At 26.2% G+C, this 26,544-nt stretch overlaps 1 protein-coding gene across 1 annotated transcript; it reads left to right on the forward strand.

Moving 5' to 3' along the window:
* Positions 1–1,199: 1,199 nt before the first annotated feature.
* Positions 1,200–5,733, forward strand: LOC113559970. Its single transcript, XM_026965765.1, has 3 exons — positions 1,200–1,269; positions 2,749–2,931; positions 5,279–5,733. The coding sequence occupies exons 1-3, from the start codon at positions 1,200–1,202 to the stop codon at positions 5,527–5,529; spliced, it is 504 nt and encodes a 167-aa protein (XP_026821566.1). The 3' UTR covers positions 5,530–5,733.
* Positions 5,734–26,544: the final 20,811 nt, after the last annotated feature.

Consider the following 26,544-nt stretch of genomic DNA (forward strand, 5'->3'; position numbering starts at 1 on the left):
GTAAACGAATTTCTTTATGAATAATTTGATTTTTCTTTAAGTACCGAGTACCGAAACTATTTAGATATATTTATTTTATCTTTAGAGTACATTAATTAATTGTTAAATATAAAATTTTATAATAATATAAATAAAATATTATAAAAATAATTATTTAAAACTGCAACATGAATAAATTTATAAAACGAAAATATGACTCAAGTGGTAATAATACCAACGTAAGTACAAGCAATATTAATAATGAATAAATACTTATAAGAGGGAGAACAAAATAAGAAAATTCAATAGACAATATTGCAATGATTATTTAGATATCGGGTTTAGTTATATTGTTGAAAATGAGTGTCAAATACCTTTTTGTGTGGTTTGTGGAGAAAACTCTGCAATAGTGCAATGGTACCAGTAAATTAAAACGCCATTTTACATCTAAACATGCTAATCTTCAGTCCAAGGATAAGAATTATTTTAAAAAATTGTTACAAAATCAAGTTGTTCAAAAAAAAAAAAAATTTAAAAAAAAAAATAATACCAAATAAAGCACAAATCGCATCGTATAAAGTTGCCGAAATAATTGTTAAAAATTTAAAACCACACACCATAGCAGAGAGCCTAATTTTGCCAGCATGTTCAGAAATAGTTAAAATTATGTTTGGCGATGACGCAAAAAATGAAATTATGAAAATTCCGCATTCAGATGACACAATAAAAAATAGAATTATTCATATGTCAGATGATATTGAGAAAACAGTTTTTAATAAACTTTCCAAATCATATTTTGCTTTACAAATTGATGAGTCAACTGATATCAGTGGTATAGCTCACGTATTAGGATTTGTTCGTTTCATTAATGAAAACAAATAGTGAATCAATTTTTATGCTGCAGACAACTTACAGAACGCACAACAGGACAGAATGTTTTTGACTCTATTTCATCATATATATATAAATTTAATCTAACATGGGACAAATGTATAGGAATCTGTACCGACGGTGCTCCTTCTATGGTTGGTTCTATTAAAGGATTTATCACTTTTGCGAAGAATAAAAATCCTAATATCATATCGACACACTGTTTTTTACACCGAGAATGACTTATTTCGAAAACATTACCCATAACATTAAAACCGATATTAGACCAAGTTGTAAATATGGTAAACTATATAAAATCACGACCCTTAAAAACGCGCCTATTTAAAAAGATGTGTGCATCTATGGATGCACAACATGAAAGTTTACTTTTACATAGTGAAGTAAGATGGTTATCGCGAGGTAAAGTGCTAAATCGAGTTTTGGAACTAAAAGATGAACTGTTAATGTTTTTTCAAAACGAAAAAAACGATATTTTTAATAATTTTCTGACAAACAAAATTTGGTGTACTAAATTGGCGTATTTAGCAGATATTTTAAATTATGTAAATACTGTAAATACTAGTATGCAAGGTAAAAATGAAAATATTTTAACGTGCACGGATAAACTATAAGCATTTCAAAAAAAATATCCTTTTGGAGAACGCGTATAGTTCAAAAAAAGACGGTAGATATGTTTCCTTCGGTCCAAAATAATTTACATGAAATTATTCCAATTATAACGCAACATTTAGAATTATTAGAAGAAAAAATTACGAAATATTTTCCCGCATTTAATATTGAAAAATATGATTGGATACGTAATCCATTTTCTACAACCAACACATTAATTTATGAGTTCACGTTACAAGAAGAGGAGGAATTTATTACGTTGTCAACTGATCGTACACTCAAAATTAAATTTTCCGAAATAACAGTTGAAGAATTTTGAATTTCTATTTAAACAGAGTTTAAAAATATTTCTGAAAAAGCGATTAGAATTTCATTACAATTTTCAACATCATACTTATGCGAGCATGGATTTTCAACATTAACAAATATTAAGACAAAAAAACGTGAAAAGCTAACTAATATAGAAGAGGAAATGAGAGTAGCACTTTCACATATAAGACCAAAGATTGAAAATATATGCAACAGTCATCAGGCTCAAATATTACATTAAATAATCTAAAAATTTCTTTAAAAATTGTATTTATTTTATATAATTTACCAATTGTATTAAATTATTTCATTGACTAAATACGAGTATCATTATATATGTAATTTTATTAAAAAAAATGTAAGTATTCTTTTATTTTACGACCTAGTGCTCCGCAAAAATCTTATACAATTATCAGTGTTCCGTGATTCTAAAAAGGTTAAGAATCACTGAATTACAATAATAATTAATTACTCAACTAATAGGTGGAATACATGCAAAATCGAAAATTTACATTATTTTATAATAATTTATAATATATATTATTATTAGTATTAAGAAATAATTAGTAGGTACCTATAAATGTGGTTTTCATTTTGTCATTTAATTAATAAATAGGTATCTATTTTTAAATTGTTATACCTAATAAACTTTATATTATAATATACAAACTATTATAGATGGTGTAAAAGTAAATGAAAAAACTTATAGTAGTAATAATGCTAGTGGCAGTGATGTTATTGGTGATGACTATAACAGTTTGATAAAAAAATGATATCAATGATTTTAATGAAAATCAAGTTGAAAAATCAGGTATCATAATATACTTCAATTTTAATTTTATTTAAAAAATATCTAAATATTTAACTGCAAAATAATTGAGTATGAAGATTATGATTTAATTATTCATGAATCCTACAATTTACATTGATGTATAAGTAAATAAATATATAAAAAAATAGATGATGTGGAAGTAAATTACAAAACTTCTAGTAATAATGATACTGGCAGTTTTGTTACTGGCGATGACTATAATAGTATGGCCATGAAGGGTTTAATTAAAAATGGCATCAATGATTTTAATGCCCTTAAGGAAGATTTTTCTAGAAAAATTTGCCCTGAAGAAACTGAAACAATCAAAAGCTGTTATGATTTTGTTAAAAATTAAAAGTCGGATGTTGGTTCTGAGTTAACATATCAAATTCTGTCTCTCAAAGAAATAATAAAAAATTAAAAATTATGGTCTATTCGTGATTTAGCACTATTTATTTTAGAAAATGATTTGTTCTGTAAATATTCAGAAGTTTTGGTAGCTTGTATTATTTTTTTGACTTTGCCAGTCACAGTTGCTACTGCCTAGGAAACATTCTCTAAACTGAAAATAATTAAAAATTATTTAAGGAACGTAATGGGACAGAGCCCATTGAGTCAAGAGGACAATCAAATATTGTAGTTTTAAATATTGAACAACAGCGTACTAAAGAGTTGTCTTTAGATAAAATTATAACAAATTTTTCAAATTTAAAGACAAGAAGGATGAAATTTTAATGTTCAGATTTTTACTTTGATTATAAAACTACCTGAATAAGTAGTATTTAAATTTATTTCTAATAATACAATTTGTGATATTAATGTTTTTTGTTTTGTTTACTGAACACTTCTGTAAACAAATTTGAGAAATCATAATACTATACATCACAATTATAGTATAATTATGGTAAGATTGAAAGAATTTTATTACAGAAGGGTGGCAAAACGATGTACGGACAATTGGGGCACTAAAACTTCTGCTGCACTGGGGCCCAAAAAGTTTATTTGCGGCACTGCTAAGAGGACTATCTAGACACTACATTTGTAAAAACGAACCATGGTCATTTTGACATATCATCTTATATTTCCAACAGTAATTGATTAAGTGGAACGTTTTTATTATTTTAATTATATTAATAATAAAACTATAATTTTAGCAACTTAGTGAAATTAGTTGATAACATTTTTTTATAATTAATAGTTATGAAATTATAAATTCAAAAATACATTTACATTAAATTAAACAACGAACCTAAAAATCTCGAAAATTATCAACTCAAAATACGTCTACAATATTATAAAACACCATAATTTCGTTATTTGAAGTACAAAATATGCAAAATAGAATTTCATCATTATAAATCAAAATTTAAATTAAACCTATGATGTCAATGTATAATATTTATTATAATTATTAATGTAATTCAATTTGAAAATTAAATTTGTAGAATTTACATTTTTTCAAGGGTACAAAATATATGCTTGTAATGTATAAGAAAAAAAAGATTTAAGAATATCCTAATCATCAGTGCATTTTACATGCTCCCATATAGTATTTATATATCAAGGGTCTTAAACCATTTTATGCAGCGGTCGACGTATTATTTTTTAAAAATCTTGCGGGCCGTATTCGTTGTATAAACAAGTATTTTATACAAAAATTCAGTTTTGTTATCAAAATTTTTACAATTAAAATTAAAATTATAAACTATTATTATTATTAAAACTTAAATAAATGTTAAATTGCAAATGTGATTGCGGGCCGCACATTATGACAAGACGGGCCGTGGGTTGAAGACCCCCCTGGTATATATTATATATATTTAATATCTGTAAAAATTCAACTTAATAACAATTACATAAAAAACTATTCAATCATTGTCAGGTAAACATTCCTTTTTTTAACTACGACCAATTTATCTGAAATTAAATTATACCTTAGTTATATATTAAACCGTCCTCTATAATAGACTGCTTCAATTTTCCATCTCACTTCTTACTTATAATATCTAATAAATTATTATTTGTGAAATTGGTTTAACCAGAATATGAATTATTGGATTTATGATAACTCCGTAAAGTGTACTGAGACATTATTAAATTAATATGAGGGTAATAATAAATAATGTGTTGCGGGTAGTGGAGTAGGTAGGTAATCTACGGTCGCACGACGGGGGGCCGGGATGTATGTATAGATGTTGGCCACCGGCGAAACCGGTCCCTAACTATTAAATAGATCCATGTTAAATATCGTATTGGATCTCACTAATTATTTTTTTGCAATCCATATATATTATAACAATAATATTTTTATATTTAAAAAAATAATTAATTATTTTAATATCATGTGTATTTTGTGATTCATTTTCTAAGTATGTATTTACCTTTAGTTTGAGGTTTGTACAAATACAATATACATTTTTTTGTAACAAAATCCATGATTCGTGTGAATATTTAAAACAATCTATAAACACAATAAAAAAATGTAATTACAATTTTTTATTAATAATAAATAGGTATAATAAATTGATAATCAGAAATTGAATACTGAATTCCAAATTTCAAAATCACGCATAGTGATAAAAAAAAATAACAGGAAAATATAAAGTGGTATGACACACAATATACAATATAATCAGCGATAAGCGTGTAGGTGCTGAATAAGCTTCGTTAGTTGAAAATATACACGAGCACAAATTTCTCCGTGTAAAGAAAAATTTCTAGAGCTAGATGAAGCCATGAAAAAAATTAAAGACATGGAAATAACATTAAGAGAAGCCGCAGGACACGGAATAGCTGGTCATCAAGGATTTAATCGATGCAACTGCAAAACTGGTTGTGGTACTAAAAAATGTGCTTGCAATGCAGCGGAAATGTTGTGCAGTTCAAAATGTCATGGATACCAAAATTGTCACAATAAATCATTATTATAAATAGTACCTATAGTAAAACAATCAGTGTATTATTTGAGATTTATCATCATTTACCACTAGTTTTGGTAAATGACATCAATGACCGGTGAAAGATGTACATTTGAATTTAAAATCTGGTTTTTTACATCATTTACCTATATAATCGAATCATTTTGGTAAAAGACGTCATCCACCGGAGAATGACGACATTCACCAATATTCATCTTTCACCGTAACATATATATTTAAATTTACCGGTTTTCATAAATAATCCTCACTAACCTGGAACGTGTGACATAAATTGACGTACTACACTATTATAGTGATACATCCGTGAATAAAACCAATATTGAATTTATATATAAATGTTTTATTTACGAACAACCACACACTTTTTGAATGTTACTGTCAAAAATGATATTTGCCGACAGTCTAAATAATATAATGTAAGTTGACTTAGAACCATCAGTACATTTTCAATTAACAAATTCATTTTTTAATATAGGTAACTAAAAATAACCAATAATATCGTCTAGACTCTATAGTACGTATAAATAATTACCTCTACACTAACACGTTTTGTAAAAAGAGTTTTTTCTAACAGCATGCAATTGAAACTCTGGCATTAACTTACCTACCATATGAAAGTAGTTATTACATTTTGATTTAATGTTGGGGGAAAAAAAGGGTGAGCCAGCCAGAAAAATATTTAGGCACCTATGATGTATATAATATATTTATATATATACATAACATTTTGTGTTAGTAATGTAATTTATTTTAATGTGATCACCTCAAAAGATAAACATCATGTTTTTCTTTGTTATAGCTTATAGCTATCCCAGTCAGTCGTTTTAATGTCAGTTTCTTTCCCATCACTGTACCCCCACGGCACCATGTACCACCTGCACGCATTATTACCTTTAGTAAATGCATAATGCATAGCTATAGCAGTTTCTGTTGAACATTTTAAACGTTCCACTAAACAATTACATTGAATAAGATAATGATTTTTTTTTGTCAGTCGAATAATTGCTATTATGATCATGGGCGTACTTGATGTGATAGTAGGGAAATGGGTAAAACTATATAAAAAATATAAAACCTCTAAGAGGTAAGAATTTAGAATTAATTTTATTTGAGTAAAATAAATTATAATGTTTTCATTTTGTATTTTTGAACACGTATATATTACTGGACGATGTCGATACTCTTAAACAGTAAACATAAATAGATGTTATTATATAAATAGTCGATGGTTATATTATTATTATTTCTCTTATGTAAAAGGAAAGCTATGAAAGTCTTTTATTACAAACTTACAAATTAAAGATATTGGTAATTTACTATATGACATATTTTATTATGCAGGTAGGAAACAACTGGTTATTTGTTCAAACTTTAACACGGATAATTGAACCTGTCGCTAAAAATACATGCAACTTGAATGACGTAAAAAATAAAATAAAAATAAAAATTACACACACAATTTGGTTGTCGACCAAAATCCCTCTTTAAAAAGTCAACTTGGATGCAGTATTTTAATTGTTAATTTAAAATTATTATCATATTTTTCCATATAGTTCCAGTTAAATAGTAGACGTTGGCAATATATAATACTTTAATATAAATATATACCTAGGTAAATCCCAATAGTTGTAGTTGATGTTTCAATGCTAATTATGAAAATGTTGGTTTTCGTATATTTAACCAAATACACAAAAATAAATTGATGTTATGTGTAAAATGTAAAATGTTAAAAAATATAATATAGGGCATGGGATCTATATTTCCCACCTACCAAAAAAAATTCTTGTACCGTGTGTGCAAAGATAATATTTATTCCACTTATTTGAAAAAAAACCGTTATTTTTTTTCTTTATATGATAGTATCAATTACAAATATTTAATAACATTTTAAATATAACCGTCGAAGTGGAAAATTATAATCCCCATTGCCCACAAAGAATAGTAATTTTTCCCCTCCAATTTTTTTCCTACTAAAATAATAATTTATTTTAATTTTAATAAATAAGGAGATATACTTACAATCTCTTTGACTTCGTTTTTATAATCAATAGAATTTACCGCGTTTTTCTATGTTATCATGCAAGCCATGTGCCAAATATTTACAGTGTTATCAAACAACAATTAAAATATGATTTTGTTTCTAACTTATAAGTTGATATATTCAGCTTAACACCATTACTTACATTTTTGGTGAATATCTTTAAAGTAAGTATTGAATAAACCAGCATGTTATACTCTTTTAAAAAATTGATTAACTTTTTGTGAATAAATGTCTACTAAGAAAATATTTGAGTCTTTTTCTAGTTACATTATAAATGACAAATTTTAAATAAATATAAATATGTATTTTAGATGTCTTCCAAATTATCTGATGAAGATAATTTAAATGAATTGAATACAATAAGTGATTATATGGCCTTTGATTCGGATAAGGGAGGTGGTAGTGATGCAGAAGACAATATTTTACACTCATCTTTAGTTGATAATCATCAGACAAATTCTAGTCCTAACTCATTCTGGAGTCTGAAAACAAGATAATCAGGTCAATTATTTGATTTATTTTATTTTTATTTTATTTAAAAATTATCTTCAATACTTATAGGAATAAATACCACAGTAAATACAATCGATTTAAATATTAGTAATAGTCAACAACAACATAATATAGAAACATTAATTTATACAACTGGTAATTATAAAATAAGCTAGATATGCCTTCCTATATAATTATTTTTTTTATTTTAGATATTATTAATGATAATAATTATTGTATTGACAATCAAAAAGAAAAGTTAACTGAAAATGTAAAAACATTAATAATTAATTCTTACAATAAAAAGCAATCTTCGTCCAATGGTAAATATTTTAAAAGTATAAAATAATTTTTTAGAATCTCAAAATAATGTGTTTATTGGTTTTGAAGAGTAGTAAGTGATGATGAAGAAATAGATGACACAGAAAAGGATAAAGATTATAAAATAATATAAATAATAATATATATATATAATTATATATTAATATTATTACCTACTATATTACAATGCAATGAAGATATAAATGAATCACTTGAAGACTTCCCCCTTGATTTAGACCTTTTTCTTAACAATGAAAATATATTTAATGATTATGATACTGCAAACATAGCTGCAGACAATCCACCTAATAATCAGACTTCAATTTTGAAAAATCTGGATGTTCTCTAGAAAAATATAAAATAACTCGTTTTAGAGAATTGCAAGGTTCAGGTAATAAACACATTTATAAAATATCTCCCAAACAGATATTTGATATGATTATGGGCAATATGTATCGAAAAATTGTATTTGAGTCTAATTTATATGCTGAACAACATAATACATCATTAAACACCAACGTTGAAGAATTAAAATCGTTTCTGGGGTTACTGATATATATGGGTTACCATGAGCTACCCAGTATTAGACTGTATTTGTCAAATGATTCAAATTTGTATTGAGATCGAGTCGCTCAAAAAATGTCGGTTAAACGTTTGTTAAACTTTGACGTGTATACAGGAAAAAATCAGATGGTAATGTTGAATATGGTTTGGGAGAAAACGTGGTTCTTTCACTTACCGAAACATTTAAAAATAAATTTTATTGTATTTATTTTGACAAGTATGTATCTCAAAGCTTTTAAACGACGGTTTATTTACTTGTGGTACTTTTAAAGTAAATAAAAAATTTTACCCTAAACATTTAATGAGTATTTATAAAAAAATTATGCCTGGTAATATTGATTATGCACAATCAAAAGACATAAGTGTGATGAGATGGAAAGACAGAGAATTAAAACCATCTACATTAATTAGTAATATGCATAATGCATCAGAGTCCATTAAAGTCAAAATAAAAAATAAAAAAGGAGAAAAAATTGCAGTGAAATTTCCAATACGTAATCTGACTACAACAAGCATATGCGGAGTGGACAAATTCGACCAATTTACAGCTAATTATTCAATATCCCAAAAGTCTCGTCGTTGGTGGTTGAAGTTATTTTACATAATTGATACTGCTGTTGTAAATTCATTTATTTTATACAAAGAAAGTTGCAATAAAAAAAAAATATATATATTAGTCAATTGGAATTTAGATCGAAACTTAATGATGAGCTTATAAGTAATTTTAGTTAAAGAAAAAAACAGACTTCCTCATCTCAAGATAGAATTATAAAAATAAAAATGAAATTTTCTACCATTAGTCCATCATTTGATAATGTTCAACATTTGCCAAAATTTATTGATAAATATAGATATTGTAAAATGTGCAGTATTAAAAAAAAGAAAAAGATCAAATATAGTATGAATAACTTGTGAGGTGACTCAATGTAAAAATTGTTTTAAAGCTTACCGCAAACAATAACATATCCAAACGCATTACATGTATTTATTAGTATTTAATTTTAGTATTATTACTTACAACTACTACCAGAAACTCAAATACTTAAACTATTCTGTACCTAAAGATCTAATAAAATAAAAAATTGTACGAAGGAGTAAATATATCAAAAATGACTATTATACTGTGATATTTTAATATGTCCAATGTACCCGTATTATTAAAGTTGTAAATAAATATTTCTACTGTGGTAGGACTTAAAGGAATAAGATTTTAATCAAAATATTTGTCTTATGACGTTTAAAATTTATTAACCGTTGGTTAAGCAACTGACTGCCCAGGATACATGATTACAATATTCCGGACAAAACATGAAAACACCTGGCTTAGTCCCCATCTAATTAAAACGTGTATGTAAAACGAAAAAACAGGTTGAACATCTTTAGTGAGTAGAATATTGTAACAGATGGATTTAATTTAAATTCAATGTTAAATCACAAAAAAACGATCCTATGAGCATATAGAATGTTAATATTACACAGATCCCATCTTTTAATAAATATTATAATATTACTAGCTCTGTGGCGGCGCCAGGATTTTTTGCTAGGTAGGGCCAATGGGAGGCCAACAATTATAAGGTAGGGCCACTAAAAAATGAGATTTTAACAAAAAAAAAAAATTAAATAATAAAAAAAAACAATTAATGAGTTTATTACTATATTTAAAAACGTTTAATGATTATTAACAATAAAATAAATATAATAAATATTAACAATAAGTATTATCACTATAACAAAACTATAACGCGTAAAGAGTTACTTGAGAAATAGTTTGTTAGACACTTAAGACACTAATCTTACGAGTTTAAGCATCATATTATCTAATGAAAAACGTGAAGCTAAGTCACTAGATATAACATATTATGATAACACTATAATTAAACTACTTTAAAAAAATTCTACGGTTGCCATGTGCATCTGCAAACTTATTTATTATTTCATCAATATCTAGTGACTTAGCTTCACGTTTTTCAATAGATATGATGCTCAAACTCGTAAGAGTAGTGTCTAACAAACTATTTCTTAAGTAACTCTTTACGCGTTTCATACATGAAAATGTACGTTCACATGCAGCTGATGACACGGGTATTGTTATAGCAATGGAGCATAATTTAATGTTTCTGAAAATGCTATTTCATATTCCTTAAGAAAGTTATAAAATTGGAAAACATCTTTAATTTTTAAATTATTTTTTATTTCATAACGGTTCATGGACCTAAGTAATATTTTTAATTCTGGTTTTAGGCATTCTATGTCACCTAAGTAAGCTTTTGCAAAAGGAAGTATAGTGTCGTATGTTAAAAATGTTGTTGATTCTGTATCAAGAGCACTTATCCCGCTTATTATATCAGAATTTTCACCGAATCTCTTATCTAACTCATTTGTTATTTTGTCCAAAATACAATAGAATATTTCCGATCTAAATTCGTTTTCTTCTATTGGCACTTGTTTTTCCATACTGGTATTTTCATATACAAATTTTTCCAATCCTTTTGGTATTTTTTTTATTCTTCTTTGTTTAACTTTTTCAGATGGATGTGTAATATTACAATTTTTTGAAATATTTGTTGCTTCGTTATAAAATAATTTGTGTTTTTCAGCATTTCTCAAATCCAAAAAGTATTTTTTTGTAGATTCCACTAATATAATACTATTAGCCATATCAGCCTTAACATCTTGTAAGTATTTACTCAGTATTTGTATTTGAGAAAGAATATCATCAAATACCAATAGTAAATAAACAGATTTAAAATCAATTTTTCTTAATAGTCCTGCTTCAAGAGAACGTTCTTTATTAGTTGAAAATGATAATTTATTTAAAAGTAACAGAACAATTGTAAGAGTACTTCTTATAGCTTTACAACAATAAACTTGCGAAGACCATCTTGTTAGGCATAGGCGTTTTAGTTCTACAGGTTTTTTTGTATTTAATACTTCTTTTTGTAGTTCAATAAATTTTGAATGAACTACAGGACTAGAAAAAAAAACATATAATTCAGCTTCTTCTATATTTTTTGCTACATCAACTATTACTAGATTTAGTCTATGGTTTGCACAGTGGGTATATATTGCTTGAGGGACGTCATTTTTAAAAATAGCTTGTACACCATTAATGTGGCCCCGCATAACACTTGCTCCGTCGTATGTTTGTGCCACACAATTGTTGATATCAATTTAGCATTTACTTAAAACTTGTTTTATATGCAAAAATAAAGAATTAGCATTTAAATGTTTAAGAGGTGTAAAACCTAAAAATCTCTCTTTTATTTCTCCGTGGAAAAAATATCTCACTACAATAGAAAGGTGCTCTGTCTTAGATACATCTTTTGTTTCATCAGCCATGACTGCAAAATAAACTGATTCATTTATTTCTTTAGAAATTTTAGATAAAATCATGGTGGACATAATATGAACAATTTCGTTTTGTATTGAATGATGTAAATACCTTGCATTTTTGGGTCCATTCATTTTTGTTCTAACTACATCATCAAAATTACTAATGGCACTCATAACCTCAATAAAATTTCCTCTATTAAAACTCTGTTCATTTTCAATATATCCTCTTAAAGCTTGTCCTTGAACTGCCAGCATTCTTAATGAAATAATGATTGCCTTCATATATCTTCTATTTTCCATTACTAAACGTTCATGTTGGTCTGAAATTTGAGATAATACTGAAGTATTTTTATTTTTATTTTTTTTATATTCTACCCATGATATTAAACATTGTTTATGTTCGTCAGATTTATCATGCAAAGGAAATCCTTTGGCAGACATTGCATTTTTCCAGTTTTTGTATCCTGTAGTTCTATAGTTTGTGTCTAAATTTGTTTTTAATTTATTGGAAAAAAATCTACAAGGAAAGCAAAATGCAGAATCTTCAATTTTGCTGTACTCCAACTATTTATAAAGTTCATACCAGTTGGAATTAAAACCTCTCATCCGTTTTGTTTGACCGACTCCATAAACAGTTTTTGGATATTTTTTTAGTTTTTGTTGAGTAGGACCCTCATCTAAATTTTGACTTATATCATTAGGCCCAGGAACTTATCGAAAACTATTTGGTTTTGTTAAATATTTTGCAGCTACTTCATGTTCATTATAATTGTTAATTACCTCTATATCATTTTCACAATTGCTTTCTTCACTTAAATCATCACTAAAAAATAATATTAAAAATAAAATACTCTTAATACAGATAAAAGCTACATTAATTATTAAATTCTTAATATTAAAGGTATTATAAAATATAAAAATAATCAAAATTTAATTAATTTAATTTTTAACTACATATCTACATTCTACATAAATTATAAGATTACTAAACTAATAATTTAACTATTTATCATAAAATTCAAATTTAACACAATATAACTGGAATGTATCTAACTAAACATATAAGCCCACCTCAATATTTCACAGGATCTTAACTGATAAATACATGATTGCACATTGCACATCACATACCCATTATTAAAATATAACATAGGTAATTAGAAAATTAAATTGACACTAAAACTACTTAAATTGATTTTCATAATCATCATTATCACTAGACATCAATTCTTGATTGCTTTCAATGGCAATACTATATGGAAAAATATACAATGTCAATACTGAATAACGAGTTATACCTATAAAATACTTGAACATATTATATTCAAGATACATATAGGTATTTAAATATTTAATATATAATTAATAGGCAATTTTAAATACCTGGTTATAGGATTAGAAACTATTAAACTGGAGCATTTCGGTTCATTGTGTCCAGACTCATCTTCAGTAATATTGTTAATAGAACTTTTTTGTTTTTTTTGACTTAATGAAAAAGTCACTAATATTATTTGTATTTCTCTTCGACATATTTTTTTTTTTAATAAAATTATACGGTTGGATAAATTACACACATAAAACAATATATAGGTAGACAATATGTCAATACTGAATACACTTGGTACTGTCAACTTCACAGAGCACACTTCACAAATGAATAATATTATTAATTAATATAACATGATTACAAATTACAACAATACAATGAATGATAATTTTAGAAATAATTGATAATGAGCATAATCTAGCACAGAATAACTGTCCCACTGAATCTATTTATATATGCACGGAGGTTTACCCATATAATCAAAAGTATGTAGTGTGTATATATATTATCAATAGTTTACAGGTCTATGTTTATTCTAAGAATATTATCAATAACTATCATATAATATTAAATATAATTTAGAAGTATTTATATTGTTAAATTACAGACAGTGAACAAAATACAAATACCATTATTTAATATTTTCAGATTTTCTGCTTATGAAAAATGACTATATTATTATGTTTAAGACCAGGTTAGTGGTAGGGCCACTGGTAGGGCCAGGCATTTTCGAGTAGGGCCATGGCCCTACCTGGCCCGTCTTTGGCGCCGCCACTATAATAGCTGCTTTATAATTAATCATTTTATACATCAATACCTCTATATTGTACCTAAGTGTGTGAATAGTCATATGAAATAAATTGATTAAATTTAAAAAATTGAACATTTCTACCATTAAAATTTATTTTAATTACGAAGAAGGAATACACATTATAAATTGATTTTATATAACATTTTTTTTACGAATACTCTTGTTTTAAATTATTTTGTTTTTGTTTTCTCATTATTTTTAAACGTACTTTAAATTTTTTACTTTACTCCCCCAATTATTAACTAAATTCAATTTTCTATCAGAAACACCCCTCGAAATTGAAAATCCATGTAATTTTACACTGCTCCAAAACTAATTCAGAAACAAAAAAAAAGAGCATACATCAATGTAAAACACAAATTGGAACTGTATCTGTAGATAATATTATCACAATTTTAATAAATATATTATAACATTGTTTTATACAAGAAAACTGTTAATGGTAGGCCATTTAAAATCTAACCTATGAATTATGATGATACTAGTTTTAAAAATAAAAATCTTTTAATCAAAATATAATATTCTGTTCATTGCTTGTAATTAAAAAATATAATAAAAATAATAACGAAACAACAATATATGATTATGATTCTACGTGTATAATATGTCGAAGTAAATTACAATCTCAAAACTACGTCCATCTTCTTGATCCTTCGTTATAAACATAAAAAAGTGGTTTGACAGTAACATGATTTATCGATATTCACTAGTGTAGTACACAATAACTGTAATTAAAGTTGTTATGAGGGTCATGGTATATTATAGTGGGGTAGTCGAGTCGGATCAATAATCACATGGCCTTGGTCGGGAGGTAGGTATTAGCCACCTGCAAAACCGGTCCATAATAACTATTATACAACATACATGCTTTTATAAGTTATTAGATAATATTGCTTAAGATTATAGTAATATATTTACGGTCGAGGCGTGAGCTAAGTATAAAAAAAAAAGCGGCGGTACAACACGCAACAGTGTATATTATCTCGAAACAGGAGTTGCCTATTTAAACAGTGTACATTTTGGTGTTTTTTTTAACCAAACTTAACTAATTCTTAATTATTTACTAAATCAATTAATACATTGGAAAAATCATCGCATTTCATTATTGCTATCTCACATTCGGGTATTTCTTATTTGTTTGATTGTTTAATGTGTCTATGTGAAGCCGATAACCGATTCAGGGCCATGATTATAAAGAACAATTATAATCATGCACTGGGCGTTACGGTATCGGGCCCATTTGCACTAAAAAAAATTTATTCGTTTTTGAGTACAGCCAATTTGCACCGAAATAAAAAAAAGGAATGTTATTTTTGATAGCCCATTTGTGCCAAATTTACCTGTTATAATTATAATGAAGTAGTATATTTTTCTCAAATAATAATAATAATTAATACAATTTTATTTAAATCATAGTCAATAGTACGCATTTTTTTTTAAAAATAATTAATTAAATTAATCATAATAATATATAAATAAATACATTATACATTATATCAGCCTTATCTTTATTGTACCTACTTAATTAAATACAACTATTTGTAGACATTCATAACGCGTTTATTTTTCGTTTTTATTTTGCAGCATACATTTTTTCTGCCACCCTTAGTCATGATAGCTCATATTACACAATTCAAATATTCTATAAATATTATGTCTATAATATATATAAATTTAAATTTCCATATCTTGAAATGTAGTGATTCAATTTTAACTATGACCTATTCGTCTTCATAGAAATTATAAAAAAAACTCATATTTTTACTTTTGTTTTTACCTTTGTGTTTCTTGACAGTTTTATATAATTATGTTTTTGGCAAAATATTAATGATTTTATTTTCGATTTAAATATAATATAATAATCAAGTCTTAAATTATCATAATATCGGTAGATTAAATACAAATGCTAGAAATTTAAAAAATAAGAATTTTCAACATATATTTATTAATTGTATGATGTTGCTGCATTTAACTACTATAATCTCATCTGTGTTAATTTGACATTAATTGACTCATCGTTAGAAGTATATAAATTATAAATTCAAATGTCATGAATTTCGATTAGACAGGTACGCTCACAAAGAATATTGTTACACTGCAGGTGATGGTTCATATATTTGTTTGTATGTTTAAAATAGTCATGTTATAAATGTATAACTTGTAACACTACAGTTAATAATGTAATGGCTAATGATATAATATTATGACACTAAAAGAAAAACCTATCTTCAACAAAGTTAAAATGTACATTAATTTAAATACTATACATATAGGATGTAATAGGATGAATTTAAAAAATATATATATTTAATATTATAGTTTCTATATTATAATCATATTAAACTTATATCGAAACTATCATGTGTGTGAATACTAAATATACCAAATAATTAAAATTAATTTAGTATTAACTTATCAAAATAATGAATTCATTACTTAGCAATTATTTAATTTGAATATAAAATATAAATACATCTGTGTAATACAAATTAATTTTTTATAGAATTTAAGTAGTTATTATAAAAATATTAATACTTAACACGACCACAATCCTAGATAATTAATAAAAATTATATCAACATTATATATTAACTATAAGTACAATAAATGACAATTATTATTTTTAATGGTTATAGATGTATTATTGTATACAATTTTATTAAACATAATTAATTTTTACTCATTTATTAATCAACAAAATAGTCATACTCACCAACAAAGTAAAAAATCTAATTCGTGTACATAATAATATTAACGGAATTGTATTGAATTTACAATAAAAAGTATTAATTGTTCTTATAAAAAGTTTAAGATTTATAAAACTATTGTTTAGAATTTTATAAAATAAAATTTAATTCAATTTTATTTTCTGTAGATGTTAAAAAAATAGTACACTATACACATAACTTTATTGTCTAAATATTGATTCAGTAGAACAAGTTGTTTTATTTGTAAGTTATTTCTATTACACTCTGTATATTATCCTGTATATACCCTACTACCCTAGGTACATACGAATATATGATAGGTTGACATACAGATAATAACATACCTGCCTAATGCACAGGTGAACATTAAATATTATCTAACAATCATTAGGTACTCTCGTAAACTCTACCGTAAGAACACTGTTCTCCATTGAAGTTGTTAACATTATTTTACCTACCTACCGGTATACCTGAGGGTAACGTAAATTATGATTAGTACAAATATCTCCTATCGAAAACATCTTTCTTGTAATAAAAAAATTAATGGGATTTTTCTCGTGTAGGTACATATATAGGTAACAATAAAATATACTTCTACGGGTAGTTATTACGTATTGGTATAATAAAAATCTCCCGACCAATAATTAGTGACATAAATTGTCGTAGTTGTTTCGTTTAATTATTATTAGTGGAATTCTCATTAGTTAGTCCTGAAGTGAAACACAAATTATTTTCCAATTATTAAGAAGTTTATGACATACAGAGAAATACCAAAGCATTACAGATATTATAAAAACGGAATCCTACCTATTCATTATCATACAAATACACCAAACACAAGACAAATGCAAAAATTTGTTTAAACTAATATTAATTAATTAAATTATAATACGTATAACGTACATGTTCATAAATTAATGGCAATTAAAATTTTTTTTTTCATTGTATCGGGTTGTATATGACATTGAGAAAAAGTACAATTGTTACATATTCTTATCATTACAATTAATTTTAATAAAAGTAGATAATAATATTGTATTAGTCGAATATAGGCACTATTATATTAGTTTTTAAAATATTATATAATAAAAAATAAATAAAAATATATTAAAATATAGTCTCAATAGTTTTGAAAAAACACATATCGTCATTTTTAAATATTTAAAAATGTTACAAAAAATATAAATTATAATAAAAGTATAAGTCAATTTTTAAAAAATTACAATCGTAAGTATAGGTCTGGTTTTAATTATCTTATAATTAAAAGAAACAGTTTTGATAAAAGTGTACCTTAAAATTTCATTGAAATTTTTTTTATATTATTTTGAGCACTGTTAATTTTTATGTTAGTATTCGTCTGTATCGTATCTTTAAGTATTTGTAATAATGTAAAAAATGATGGGTGTGCCTTATAAAATAGTTCATTGAAATAAAAATGAAAAGATTCACAATTGTTGGTTGTTCTGTGTAATGTCGCTGTATGTGAAACCCACATACTCAATATAGTTTTCTAAGATATAATCAGCGTCCTTACCATAACTGCTGTCATTAGGGATCTTTGAAATAAAGTCAAAAGAAAAACAATCCGATACTTTCGATACCACAACATATATTCAATATTACTTAAAAATTAAAAACCAGTGATTTCCAAACTTTTTTGGCGGAAATGGGAATCGTACCTTTTTTGTTTTTGGCGGAAAATGGCTATGGGCGGAAACGGCTAATATTATTTTGGCGAAAACGGTAGCTCCCGTCAAAAGGCCCAGTCTGCAATCTGATCAAGGGGCCCTTAGATTATACTAAAAATTGTTAGCTCTTTACTTGTTAATTTTTGTATTTAATTAAGATAACAATTAAATGTAATGAAAAAAACACATACATAATAATAATAATAAAATAATTGAAAAAAAATGTAATACTTTATATAAGTCCACCGTGCACTTTAAATAATACATATAATTAGAATAAAATTATTTATAAATAAAACAATTTATTGTTTCATGTTTGTTGAAACAATTAAAACAAAATACGTAACTTAATAGGTAATTAAAATTTTAAATTAATTTTTTTTCATAATTAAATTTAAAACAATAGTTTAGATAATTCACTAGAACTTTTTCCAACAGTATCAATTGCACTTTCTTTATCAGTTTTAAAATTTATTTCAATATTCATCAATAACAATGCTTCCATTGTTTCTTAGGAAATAGCTAACCTTAATTTTGTTTTAGTAATTTTTAATTTCGAAAATATTCTTTCAAAAGTAACCTTGAGTACAATTAATACAAATTTATATGCATAATATAATATTATATTGTTAAAGCAACCCGAGTGTTGAATAATTTTATGTAATACATTGAAAGCACGCCGTAAACAGTTATTACATGTTTTACAATTAATAATTATTGGATGAATCAACAAATGATACTTGGTCTTGGTCTAAATCTAGTTTAATTTTTACATCTATGCAAATTCAATCACTAAGTAACTTTGAATTACTTATAAATCTTTTATTTAATCTACTAGGAGCTGGCGAAACTCGATTCCGGTGTATAGAACCGCCTTCAAGGTGGTTGAGTGAATCGGTAGGAAATGGTGATCGGGTGTCTAGAAATTGGTCACTAAAAATATGATAAAGTCGTTTACCGTATTTGTGAGTTAATAGTTTTTCTATAACTTATCAGTTTATTCGGTGTAAAAGCTTGTCCCGTCGCATGCCTGGTTCTTTTTTGAATTTAAATATAATAAAAACATGCCGAAAATTGTAATTGAGTGTCTAGCTATCAGTCATCAATCGGTGTAATACCATGTCCCGTCGCATGTCCGATTTATTTTTGAATAAATAAAAAAAAATATAAGTATGAAAAATGGTAATTGGGGACCTAGCTATCAGCCCTCAATCGATACCTGTACTATATTATATACCTACTCAATTTATTATTTGATATGATTTAACAATTTAAATTTGAGACAATAAAACAATTTGCGACGACGCCGATCACATGCATCGGTCGCGGGCACACTACTGAACTGAACTAACTATATATTAAAAATAATAATAATAATAGTGGGGAATGCAAGCTGGCTCTTGCTGGAATATTACTACATTATTAAAACAATGGTAATATATTTAAATTTAAAATATGAACATGAAGTCTGAGCGCTCAAATTAGCTAGAGGCCCAGTCCAACCCTGGTACTCCTTACTTCAGTCATTGAATTTCTTAAATAGGTTAAAAAAAAGTTATACCTACCTGTTACTTAGCAATAAAAAAAAAAAGGCCATGGAGGGATCTATCCCCCCACATACCTCAGTGAGAACGCCCATGGATTATTAATTGCAATAATTTATTTAAGATGAGAGTGTATTGTTTTTATTTATTATATTAGGTAATGTTTGGGAAATCTGCAGATGCAGTACTATTATTATTATTTTATTTTTTGGCGGAGTTGGTAAATCGAGTAATTACGATATCCATGCCTTAGTTTTTGATAAAACAGTTGGTGTTTGAGGACATTAGTTAAATATTGGAAATCTAGGACTAGATATTTTTCAAACACCAGAACTACAATTTTGTTTTGGTATTAATACTTTCAATGTTATAGGTGAATGATTAGGCATATTTGAGATGTAATCTGTACAAAATAGAAAATATAAGTTTAATATAAATTGATTTTACAGTTATATATTAAAAATATGGAAAATGCATAGGCTTTAACTTATGAAAAATCTTGTTAAAAGTTATTCTTGTATTAAATGTTCGACATTTCTAATAGAGCGAAATTATTCAAATGTTCATAAAAAATATATATAGGTAATCTACATTTTATCTAATTCCTAAAATTTTTGAAAAATTCAATAGGAATACCAAGTTAGTTATACAAGTACAAAGTACAATGAATACATGTATAAATTATATATTTATTTTGTTTTATTATACAATTATAATAATAACATATTTTTCATTGTGTTCATGTTTCTTTTATACTTTGTTGGAATTGTATTTATGTTTCATTTACTTTATCTTGTGATAATTATATTAAACAAAATAAACAAATGATTGTATTATAAATGTAAAATTCATTATTCTATAAATATATACATACATTCGACAATGATTTGATTTTAATAAGTTATCAGCAATTTTGCAATTTTGGTTATAACTATCATTTATGTTGATTTCTAAAAATGTTATTTATTATATTTTAGTTTAAAAGATTCTGATTTTTTGATATTTTAATTATTTTTCTATTGAGGTGGTACCTGAATATTTGATCGGAACAGCATTTGGAATAAGACGTAATTTTGGATCGTTAGCATTCATAAACAAATGTTTTTGGAGATGATCCGAACAAATATATTTTTTTTTCAGAGCTTTCAGATAGGTTTTCCTAAATACTACTGCAATCGTCTGCAGACTACGTTTCTACTAAATTTATTTTATTTTGTTATTTGTAATCAATAGTATTAAAATTTGTTGGTTACCGGTATTTTTCCTGAATCAAAATTCCCAAATGAACTTTTTTCCGAATCGATATTAAAAACTTTAAATTATAATGAATATAAAAAAATAAAAATTAATTAATAAAATTAATAACATAATAAATACTATAGTATTATCATCAAATATTTTAAAATCGATAAATTATAATACATGCCTAGTAGGGTGGTACTAGTCTATTAGGTATGAATTTCTACTTATGTCTTTTCTTAAATTATTCTTTTTAATAATATTTGAATACACTTAAAAACGATGTACGAAAAGTTCCATGTAAATTGAACAAAGTAAACCCGTGCCACAAAAGAGTTGAAATTGTCTATCTCTATTTTTTTATGAAAATAGCATATTTTTCTTAGATTTTAAACATAGTATATTAAATAATGATTCTATAAAAAAAACGACAATACATTATTTGTTAAGAAAAATATTTTATATTATTTATAATCTTAAACAGTTTTTCATGAACTTAATATTTATCACGAAAATTATATTTAAAAAATAATAATTTCACAAATCTTACAAAAAAAAAAGAAAAAATATTATTTATTTTGTCGAAAAGTAAATATAAGTAGACTATTAATAAAATATTTGTTGTTATAAAATTACGCTAAATATACCAGGACACCGATAATGAGACAATATTCTTATGATTATTATTTCAACGGTATTTTCTAATCTAAAGTTTGAACATTGAACAGATCGATAAGTAATATTGTGACCGTCTGTTAGTAACTATTAGAGTTGAACACTAGTCTACAGTGCTATATCAGCGTATCACAAACCCGATTGCCACTACATATTAACTGTTTATTGTTAAATTATATTTAAATAAAGCATTTGTCATTTTATTTGTGTTTAAATTATTATAATGGCTTCAGAAAAGAGTTTACGTAATGATTCTTATACATTTTTAATTGGCTAAACATCAAATCAAATTGTCGGTAGAAAATTACCATCTATAAGACAGGCGTTATCGGTTCATTTTTACAACATGCGTGAAGTTCGCCTTAATTTAAACAAAATGCGAAATTAGTAATAAAAGAGGTAAGTGTTTTTTGGCAAAAGTCACGTATATCGGTTAGTGCTGAACAATATTGTGCCATAAAACTTCAAAAATTATATAACGAATAGAGAAATTTGCAAAAGTTGCAGTATAGAAAAACAGACGCACAACATAGAAAAATGAAAAATTTAGCATGATATTAGAAGATTTATTTGACATTGCTCAAGCTGATGCTCTTGAAATTATAAAAATAAAAGAAGACAGAGATTTTCTAATATCATAGAGGCAAAAAGATCGTCCTGGATCCATGTTGGGGATTGATCTAAAAATAATTAATAAAGGAGCCGAGGAAAGATTAAAAATTGTTGAGAAAAAACGAAAAAGAACTTATGAAGAGTCGGAGATCCACGGTCAGTAAAATTATTACATAACTATGAATATTATGTATTCATTTTTATCATTTGTATTTATTTTTTGTATATATTTTAGATACATTTGTGGAAATGAGTACATCATCAACTGATGAGTCTACTATGGAAAATGAAGAGTTTGACAAGCCTGGTCCATCTTCAAAGTGCTTTAAACAACCAAATAGAGGAAATATTAATTTCATTACATCAAAACTTGCATTTGCATTAGATAAATACAAGCTTAGTGACAGAGATGTCGTTCACATTTTAATTTCAACAGCAGAAGCATTAGGTGAGGATGTTAATAAATTAATTATAAATAGAACATCAATTCGAAATACACGTTTACAGTTTTCGAAAAAAGCGCGCAGAGAATATCTGTAAGGAATATAAACTGTCAATCGATGATGCAGTTATTCTTCACTGGGATGGAAAGCTATTACCTGCGTTAATGGGGCAAAAAATGTTGATAGACTTCCCATCTTAATTTCATGTAGTGGTTATGATCAATTACTTGGAGTCCCAGCTCTTGATGCTGGAACAAAGATTGACCAGGTAGATGCAATTTTTCATATGCTCAATGATTGGTGCATCACAGAAAATGTTCAAGCTTTTTGTTGTGATACGGTTTCAAACACAGGCTGAAGGTTAGGTGCTTGTGTACTATTAGAAAATTACTTAGAACGTAACATTTTATATTTACCATGTTGTCACCATATTTATGAGTTAGTTTTAAAATGTGTTTTTGATACAAAGCTATGCACGACATCTGGTCCAGATGTACCAACATTTAAAAGGTTTCGACAACACAAAACTTTTGTTTACTCTACTTGATGGTATGAATGTAGTTTCCCAACATTGTCCCCCTTATTTATTTACAAGGATGCCAATAGCTAAAAAAATTAGTTATAATCATAAGGTACTGAGTAATTTTAAATAAACAGTAATAGTAGTATTAGTATTTGTTCATAAAAGTATTACCGGCAATAGTCGAAAAACTCATTTCTTTTACTTCTATAGTAATGTTGTGTTTTTTGAACAAGTGAATCCTTAGTTTTGAAAATTTAAACAACGGTTCATAACATTCATTAAGAGGAAAAATAATTCTTGTTTCTCGCCATTTTTATGATATATTTTAAAATGTGTATCTAATGTTTTTTGAGCTTTAAATGTTTTCACAAACTGTACAAATAAATTATTTACAGTTACAGAATCACTGCTGTGTATATTTCTTAAATGAGCATATTATAGAATTTTTTTTTTTATATACATACATTTTGTATCATAAATTGAACATTCAATTTCAGATACACTAAATGATATAATGCTACGATACTTAGATACTAACAAAAATAAAATACTAGCTTAATGAAAATCACAATAAGTATAAACACTATAAACACAGTGTGTAGAGTATGAGGTTCAGCATATTACAAAAATTAATTAGAATTCCATAATACAAGAGGGAGAATTATTCTCCTGAGGTATGCGAAAGTTTAAAAATCCATGAACACGCAAAAGACAATTTAGTTGACGATTGTGAAATTTGCCAAACTTACTCTGTACATAAATGCCGATGTTGCAAGAGCTCTGTACCAAGAGAGCACGCGAAAAATGAATTCTATGCAAAATCTATTTATGTTACAGTAAATCTGCAAAAAGTTATTATGATGCCACGTGTTGATACATTTAAAAAAGTTTTGTTGACTAAACGAATAGTTGCATACAATGAAAGTTTTTTACTTGTGGAAATAAACATATTTTTCCATTGTTGCATACATATGGCATGAAGGTATAAATGGGCGTAAAAAGGAAAACTTGGTTAGTACACTTTATTCGTTTTTCTTGCACTATCGCGATACCCATAAGTTGACAATTTGGCTGGATAACTGCAGCAGTCAAAATAAGAACTGGTGTTTATTATCATTATTATTATTATTAGTATACATAGTCAACTCAGATGATATTTGTGACCAAGAAATTGTTTTAAATTATTTTGAAGCCGGGCACACATTTATGTCGGCCGATAGTTTCCACCATCAAGTGGAACTTTAACTCAAACTCAATTAAAAAAAGTACATGAACAAAAAAGGAATGACTCTACCATCTTCGCATAAAGAAAATTGTGGAATACCAAAAGAAAAATGTGACGATATTCTTTCGAATTCGAGCCAAATTCTCCCAATAAATAGAAAACAATTTTGGGAAAATATAACGGTACATAACCAATAATTCATCTAAATTATAATTATTAAATATCTATTATATAAAAAAAAATATTTAATACATTTATAATTATAGTTACTAACATTATGTTAATTTATACTGCATGTATCTCTTTTAATAATTTATTTTCATATTTCCATTTTTATATGTATTTTAAAAATGTATAATGACTAGATATGACTTTGATTTCAAAATAAAGATATTGTTATTACTTTCAAATTGTGTTAAAAAATTATAACTAAAAATTAGTATTCATAATATACGACGTTATTTCTTCAATCGTTAGTGATTAGTACATATTGGAATGCTACGTAAAAAAGCCGTAACTAGAATTACGGCATTTTTGCCAAGTACACTATTCTAAATAATTAATAACGTACTTAGTATAAATATCAAAACAAGCATATCTTGGTGAAATAAAATTGACTAGTTCCATTGCATTCATCGAGTATATTTCCATAAGAAATAATGTATTTTACTTTGAAAAATGTTATATTTATGAAAATAGAACTACCAAAAACCACTTAACATAAAAACTCGTTTTTCTCGAAATGTCATGAAGGAAACTTATGGCATTTTTTCTTAGGACGGCAGAATAGTGGTAATTCAAAGTTAATCTTTATTTTTCATTAAATAAATTAATCAAAAAAGTAATTCCTTAATTACTACACAACACTAAAAATATAAAGCATAATTGTTTTTGTTATAACAGTGAAAACAAATAAAACAATTATTCAAATTCGGGCGCGCATAATCAGATTATCATATTTGGAAATATGAAATATATGATACAATATTTGTATAACAACCGTAGACCTTATACTAACGTACTATAAAGGTCATCTCTAGTGCTCTACTTGTACTAATAGTACTATACTACTATACTACTTAGTATAAGGTCTATGATAACAACTATAAATGACTATATTGCTGAACCATATATGTCTGAAATTAAAATAGTAGGTGATCTACTTAATGATTGGACTAAAAGAGAAGTATTAAAGCGTAATTCAATTTGCAATGCATTACGACAGGAACACATTTATATATATATTTATTATATTTTTAATTTCATTTATTACTTATTGGATATTTTTACCATTTATAAAAAGTTATAAATAAACAAAATGTTAAGTATACACAGGGGCGGACTGGGTCAGTAAAAGCCTACTGTCCTAGAATTGTAGAAGGCTTCCTTTTTAAAAAAATCAGAGAAGCAATTACTTTTTTCTTACATTATTTTTCTATGCATTATTAAATTCATATCCA

The sequence above is a fragment of the Rhopalosiphum maidis genome, chromosome 3 (assembly GCF_003676215.2).
Source record: "Rhopalosiphum maidis isolate BTI-1 chromosome 3, ASM367621v3, whole genome shotgun sequence".
Lineage (NCBI taxonomy): Eukaryota > Metazoa > Arthropoda > Insecta > Hemiptera > Aphididae > Rhopalosiphum > Rhopalosiphum maidis.